The sequence below is a fragment of the Galeopterus variegatus genome, unplaced genomic scaffold (genome assembly GCF_000696425.1).
Source record: "Galeopterus variegatus unplaced genomic scaffold, G_variegatus-3.0.2 Scaffold4864, whole genome shotgun sequence".
NCBI lineage: Eukaryota > Metazoa > Chordata > Mammalia > Dermoptera > Cynocephalidae > Galeopterus > Galeopterus variegatus.
Window position 1 is genome coordinate 32028 of NW_007730975.1, and position 7608 is coordinate 39635.

Below are 7608 nucleotides of genomic sequence, written 5' to 3' on the forward strand. Positions count from 1 at the left end.
GTTTGTGGAAAAATGGAATTAAAAGATCATCCGAGTGCAAATCTTTCCATTAACTTTTTGTTTTGTTTTGTTTTGTTTTGTTTTAAAAGATGACTGGTAAGGGGATCTTAACCCCTGACTTGGTGTTGTCAGCACCACGCTCAGCCAGTGAGTGAACCGGCCATCCCTATATGGGATCCGAACCCGGGGCCTTGGTGTTATCAGCACCGCACTCTCCCGAGTGAGCCACGGGCCGGCCCCCTCCATGAACTTTTTGAAGACCCCTTGTATATATATTTAATTTGACTGGGTTCTGGATTCTTAAGAAGGAAGATTAAAGAGAGGGATCAGGGGCAAGGAGCTTCTGCATAGAAGTGTGGAAGAGCTGAGAGGGGAAGAAGCTCAGAGAGGAGAGGCTGAGACGTGAAGACGAGCACGGCTTCGCTGAAACCTCACCCCTGCTCCTCACAGGCCCCCAAATGCCCTCAGACTCAGACACAGTTTTTCACACGTGATTGAGAATCAACTCTTAAATGTGTCCGCCCCAAATTCTTTCAGTGTCTGAGGCCAATGAGAGGGAGGAAGGAGGAAGAGTCCCCAGAGGGGGACCTCGAGATGGTGATCCCTGACCCTGCATCCCTGCTGCAGCTTCTCGCCCAGTTCTGCTCCTAACCTGTTGTAGGTCAGCATTAGACAGCGAGTGGTCTAAGTGCAGAAGAATCAGGAAAGAGGACCCTGCAGGCCACGACTGATCTTTCTACAAAGGAGGAGGGGTCAGAGGTGAGATAGAAGTACTGTTCATTATCTCAGCTTAACCTCCGTGCAGCCCCTTCCACTCCCCATATAATCAATCTTTTAAAATCAATCTTACATCCTGGGTTTAGAATCACATTTGGGATTTCTAGATGAAAATGGATGATTTGAGAAATGTCATCTTGGCTGATACTCAAGTTTATCTCTACGGGCATCTGGGTTGTAGCAAATAAGAATGGGAGGAGTCAGGCCAGCACTGGCTTCTGATCTCTTTTGGCTATTTCTTCCATCCTTTCCTCTCACTTTCCTCCCCTTTCAATCACTGGTCAACTCCCTTTGCCTGCCACCACGCTTCCACCTTTTCCTGTTCTAGTTTTTTTCTGCTTTCTCACTTTTTGGGTTTCACAAGGAACCCCAGAATGCTATTGTGTATTTGTGTGTGTGTGCATATTATAATCATGTGCATGTCAGGTGTGTGTGTTGTTTGGGGGGCTGTACTGAGCTTTTGGAACCAGCCTAATGATAGGACATACATGAAATTTTCTGAGCTTTTCATGTAAAAATATCCTTATCCTGTACATACTCCCTTCTTGTTCTTTTAAAGATCTGTGGAAATGAACAAAACCACCCAAATGAGAACAAGCAAAGGCTAGTTATTTGGAGTTTGCTATAGCAAGGGAGTCAGCTGCCATCACTTGAATTTGGCAGACTCAAAGGCAGGCAGAAGAGTGGGAAATCTTCACAGTGAAAAAAAAGGGAGGGCTTCAGGTATGCCCTGGTTGGAGGCTGTGGCATGGGAAAGCTCTGGGTGGGCTAACTCGAAGGAGGGCATCCTATGTGATTGGTTAGTGGTACATATTTGGGTTTCTCTGGTTGGTCCAAGTTGGGAAAGTAATCAATTTGTGTATTCCATGATGGGTATTTCATAGAGAAATTTAGATAATGTAGGGGAGGAAAAAAATCTCTCTTACTTGTATTAGATTCTCACTGGGGCTCTGTAACAAAAGACAGATTAATAAGAGAAAAGCATAAAAATGTATTTAAAATGTTTTACATAACAGGAGCCTTCATAAGGAAATAAAGACCCAAAGAAGCAGTTTGAGCCAGATGTTTATATACTAAGTTGGACAAAGAGTAGTAAATTGTGAAAACAAGACAAAGGGGTGTGAGCTAGGGCTGTTGATTGTAGAGGAGTGAGTGGGAAGGTAAGGGTTAATTTAACAAGGTTTGTTTGTACACATTTCTCTCAACCTCCACTCCCCCATCTCTCTCTTTTTTTTTTAAAGACGACCGGTAAGGGGATCTTAACCCTTGACTTGGTGTTGTCAGCACCGCACTCTCCCAAGTGAGGAACCGGACATCCCTATACAGGATCCGAACCCGTGGTCTTAGTGTTATCAGCACCGCACTCTCTCGAGTGAGCCATGGGCTGAACCGGACATCCCTATATAGGATCCGAACCCGTGGTCTTAGTGTTATCAGCACCGCACTCTCTCGAGTGAGCCATGGGCTGGCCCAACTCCCCCATCTCTGGTGATGAGAATGTCTTCCTTCCTCCAGGTGCAGGGAGGGCACTTTTACATGGAGTTTTATCTCCTGTCTTTAGGAAGGCCAGAGTGCCCTTCTTGCATCTGCTGTTTTCCAAGTGCCTTTAATTAGAAATAATCAATATGCTAGAGTGGCATATTTTGGGGTGGTGTATTTTGAACTCCTTCAATAATATCCACTTGAAATCATCTGGTGTCATGAAGCAGCTGTCTTCAGAGCCCCAGGGATTATCTAAGTGAAGTGTAGAACCAGATTTTTTCTATTCTTCTTTTGCAAAATCAGGGGCTAAATGTTCATATTTTATAACGTCCTCTTTGAATCCCTCCAGAGATTTATCCTTTGAAGGTTTAGATAGAATCATAACCTTGGTTAAAGCAGCTGTTTGGCATAAGGATCTCCTGGAGCATTTCGTTTAGCTTCCATATTGCCTCTTAACATGGACCTCCATCTCTATAGTAGCCACCTGTCTCGGAAAGAGGACTGCATCTAAAACTTCCTTAATATGCTCTTTATTTTTAATGCTTGTCTCCAAAGCATCCGAAAGTCATATACTACTCCCAAATTACACCTGCTGCCTGAATATGTTTGCTCTCTAGTCTTCGTCTTGTTGGCAAGCTCCAGTAAGTTTCACCATCTGGGCTGATTGTACTTCAGGGAGTAGACTATATTCTGAGGGAGAGTTTAGAATAGTGGTAACATATCCTACTTGATAATGTAGGAAGCTAGAATATGCTAGCTCAATAATTTTGAGTTGATTATTTTGAGAAATAGCAAATGCAGGAAAAGCTCTAAAAGCAGTACATAAGTTTCACTTTTGTAAGGGAAATTTATATCTATAATGAAAATTTCCATTTGTAAAAGTGACTCTTTTTCCTGTGCCAGAAAGAGGAGAATTACTTAATCATAGGAGATTATTTTTAAGAAATGGAGAAAGCAATCAACTTGAGTTTGTGTAACAAATCTTACTAAACAACCCTTATTTACCATGTGTTTTCTAGTTACCTTTTCACCCCCGCCCTCAGAAGCCCTCAAAACCCTTTTCCTGTGTCTTGTCACTTCTGCACAATTTTCTTTGTTAAAATAGTATATAAACTTTCAGGTTTAACTACTTCTTCGGATCTTCACTTCTTTTCTTAAGAAGACTCCCATGCTCATGTAAAAATATTGACATCAAATAAAACCTGCACACCTGTTCTGTTAAATCTATCTTTCATCAGTTTAATTTACAGGGCCCTCATGCTAGAATGTAAGAGGGTAGAGAAAGAGATTATTTTGGTTTTTTTCTCCTTATAATAATCCCAAGTTTCAGTTTTGAGATATGATCCATCAGCAAATAATATTAGACCAGGATTCTCAATAAGAGTCTCTAATAAATCTGAGTGAGATACAGAATGTTCTCTAACTGAGGTAAGACAGTCATGAGGCTCCCTTTCTTCTGGTAGGGGCAGGAGAGTGACAGGATTCAGGGTGTAGTATATAGTAATGTCAGAGGCGGAGAGTAATAGACTCTTCTGAGAGGTTAACCAGCTGCCTGAAAAGTGCTCTGTGTTCCCAACCAGTTGTAATGTCTGTACTGCCTGAAGAACATGAGGTCAGGCAGGGAGACTAGGACTAGCAGAAGCATCAGCAAGTGCTACAGTGGCAGCCACTGCCCTAAGACAAGAAGGCTATGCCTTCGACTGGGTCACAGGTCAGGCTACAGTAAGGGTTTTTGATGGTTCCCCATGAAGTTGAATTAAAACTCCAAGGGCTTGTCCAGGTGGCCATGCACAAATAGACACAATGTCTTCAAGAGCATTATTTAGGTGACAGAGGCCTGTTCATATCTGAACTTGGTTCTGAAATCATCTTGCTGGACCAACTCTCTGAAATTTTTCTGGCACCTGGAAGGTGCCAAAAGAATGGCCATTTCTGTGCAGCCATGCCCAGTGTCTTCGTGGGATCCACATGCCTACACCAAACCATCCCACCAGGCACCTTTGAGCAAGCCTGTGCCTTATTTATCTCTGAACCCCCACTGTTTAATGAATGAGTGAACAAGTTCTAACCTGACCACTCAAGACAATACAAGTACTGTACTACCTAAGGACTCTGAGACAAAGAGGACCTGGATGGGGGCTGGGGGAGTGGGAAAATTATGGAACATGAAACTAAAAGCTTATGCTACACCGTGTCTTCCTTACCTCCACTTCCATGTCTAAATTCACACACATTAGCAAGTAATGCTGATTTTATTTGGACACCACATGGCAAAACAATTTGGAAATTCCCCTTTAAATAATTTTGTTCTTCTCACCCAAGTCCCTCTTTTCTCTCTTCTTCCTCTTTTATTCCTCTGCAGGACTTCAAAACTGCTAGCTATTTTCAGTTCAAGTTTTTAGCAAAACAAAAGCCTTTCAGTTATTTGACTCCACTGCTTCAGAAAGCAATTGGAAGACCACCCTGTGTTGTTTAAACATACTCCTTGGGGCCAGCCGTGGCTCCCTTGGGAGAGTGTGGTGCTCATCATGATGCCAAGGCCAAGGGTTAAGATCCCCTTACCAGTCATCTTTAAAATAAATAAATAAATAAATAAACATACTCCTTGGGGTGTCTCAACCCCACCCTGTATGAACCATCCCAAGAGCTGACACATATTGATATTTTCTTTATGCCAGCCACTCCTCTAAGCCTTCTACTCATCTTACTTTATTTCAAACTAACAATAAATCTAAGTAGTACATATTATTATCCCCATTTTAGAGATGAGAAAATTGAAGAACAGGGAAATTAAGTTCTGCAACTTGCTCAGCTCTTAAGGTTCTGAGCCAGAATTTGGACTGAGTCAGTATGAATCCAGAGCATGGAAGGATATTTTGGTAATTCTTATTTCACATGTATCAAAGTTGTCACCCAGCAAAAACAGGTCTCTTTCTAGGAGGAAATTCTGCTGCTAAGAAATATGTTCTTTGTATTTTTTCACCAATAAGTATTTGGGGTTTGGGTTTGTCTTTATTTTCTCTACTCAACTCTGATCTGCAGAATCAGTGGTCACTGTAGACAAGAACCGCTCCCCCCATCCCAGGTAGGGGTGCAGGGTGCATGGGAAGCGGCCAGATCTGGCTGAGCTCACCCTCCAGGCCTTCTCCCTGTCCAGGCACTATCTCCCTTTCTTCTCCAGGTCTAGGAAGCCTTCCAGCTGGGGGCAGCAGGACAACCCTCCCCCAACTCCCACCCACCATGAGAGGTGCTGTAGGGAGATGTAGAATTTTGGCCAAAGCTGGTACAGGACTCCTGAGGAGAGATGGTTTCCCTTTCCCACGGGGACCTTATGTGCTCTTTGTTAACCTCTAAGGGCTGTTTGGTGAAAATGGCCCACAAGAGGTAACAAGGACTTTGTGGGGTGTGTGAGGTTTGGGTGCCAGTGCTGTAGTGGCTTTCTCTGCTGCTTTTTTGTGAATCTGCAGACAGATAAGATTCACAGGTAAGAAAGAGTCCTATAGGCAAAAATTTACTCTCTCTCCAACAGCCCTGAAAAGGGGGTGCCCTAGATGATTCCCCACCCCTTCCTCACAGTGTCCTTGTTTTTATCAAGATGCTCCTCCCACCCTTCTCTTGTTGGAAGCAAAACCTCTCTGTAATCTGTATAAAGTCCACATCCCAGGGACTGAGTGATTGCAGAAACTGGCCTTCCTTTGCCTCCTGGACACCAAGCTAGAGACCCAGGTAAGTGGCCCAAAAGTTGGTCTCAGGAGCTGCATCTGCTTGAGGATTGGAGAGGAGGGAGCCAGGTGGGTGATTGCTGGTGCTGAGAAAGCTTGGGCTGACACTAGCACTGAAAAATCCTGGGCCAGGCAAACACCAGCTAGGGCAGAGTGATTGGGCATGAAACATGCAGGCCGCAAAGAACTCACAGGGCTGGGGGTTTCATAGTGTAATGCTTAGCACTCTGGATTCTGAACCCATAGGGCTGGAGAAAGAGCCCCACGCTGGGGGAGGCAAGCATCTTTCTTTGGAATACAATGGAATCCCTTGATGATGCCAGTGTCAAGCACTGGACTGAGTTCCTTTTGTGTTGTCTGACAACAAGGCTGTCAGCCAAGGTCATGAATGCGCTGGGGGAGGCAAGCATCTTTCTTTGGAATACAATGGAATCCCTTGATGATGCCAGTGTCAGGCACTGGACTGAGTTCCTTTTGTGTTGTCTGACAACAAGGCTGTCAGCCAAGGTCATGAATGTCAGGGATACAATTTGGTTCATGGTTTATTCAAAATGATTTTCTGATGAGCCATTTGAGCCCTGGGTACAAATGCACTTTATTTTTCAAATGTGTTTTAGGTCAAAGAAACTCTGGTATTCAAAGACAGTACTGCCAGGATTTTCAGTCACTTTGTAGGTCACCACCTAGAGGGGAGAAAGGCTTCTCTAGTGAGTGAGGGTAAAACACTGTTGGGAAAGGAAATGTGTGAGTGTCACATTACTTGGAAAATCTCTGAGGAAGAGGGATGTCTTCTGGCTGACCTGAGAGGAAAACTGCAAGCTGGGGAAGCCATAGGTGGGAGCTGTAGTTTTCCTTGTAAGGCAATGCTTTTCCTTCTCTTTCCCTTTCCCAGTTAGGCTCTTCCAGAGGAGTGAGGCCACCATGGCTCTGAAGAAGTCCCTTATCCTGTTCCCACTGCTAGTCCTGGTGCTACTGGTGCTGGGGTGGGTCCAGCCTTCCCTGGGCAAGGAAACTTCAGCCATGAAGTTTGAGCGGCAGCACATGGACCCAGGCAATTCCCCCAGCAGCAGCACCTACTGCAATGAAATGATGAAGCGCCGGAATATGACGGATGGATGGTGCAAGCAGGTGAACACCTTTGTGCACGAGTCCCTGGTAGATGTCCAGGCCGTCTGCTTCCAGGAAAATGTCGCCTGCAAGAATGGGCAGACCAACTGCTACCAGAGCACCTCTAGCATGAGCATCACAGACTGCCGCCTCACAAGCAGCTCCAGCTACCCTGACTGCACATACAAGACCACCAGTAAAGACAGTCACATCGTTGTGGCCTGTGAGGGGGACCCGTATGTGCCAGTCCACTACGACGCTTCTGTGGAGTAGTCCAGCTGAGGCCAGAGCAGTGAGATGTTCCCCTCACACCTCATCATTTTGACACCTGCCTCTCCCCTCTTCCTTCCTTGTCCTGAAAGAAGTAACTCCAGGCAGGGTTCCTATCCAACATACACACATTCCCCTCTCCTGAATCTTGCCCGTGCATGGTTTTGTGGGTGAGGAGTGGGTTGTGAGGTGGGGCCCATGTCAACCACTTTACTGCCTCTTTCAATAAAACACAGTTGCAACCACCTGA

At 45.0% G+C, this 7608-nt stretch overlaps 1 protein-coding gene across 1 annotated transcript; it reads left to right on the forward strand.

The window, feature by feature from the left end:
* The first annotated feature begins 5914 nt into the window (after window positions 1-5914).
* Window positions 5915-7608, forward strand: RNASE1 (ribonuclease, RNase A family, 1 (pancreatic)). The gene is made up of 2 exons (XM_008588492.1): window positions 5915-5985; window positions 6874-7608. Exon 2 carries the CDS (start codon window positions 6903-6905, stop codon window positions 7359-7361), a length of 459 nt encoding a protein of 152 aa, XP_008586714.1. The 5' UTR covers window positions 5915-5985; window positions 6874-6902; the 3' UTR covers window positions 7362-7608.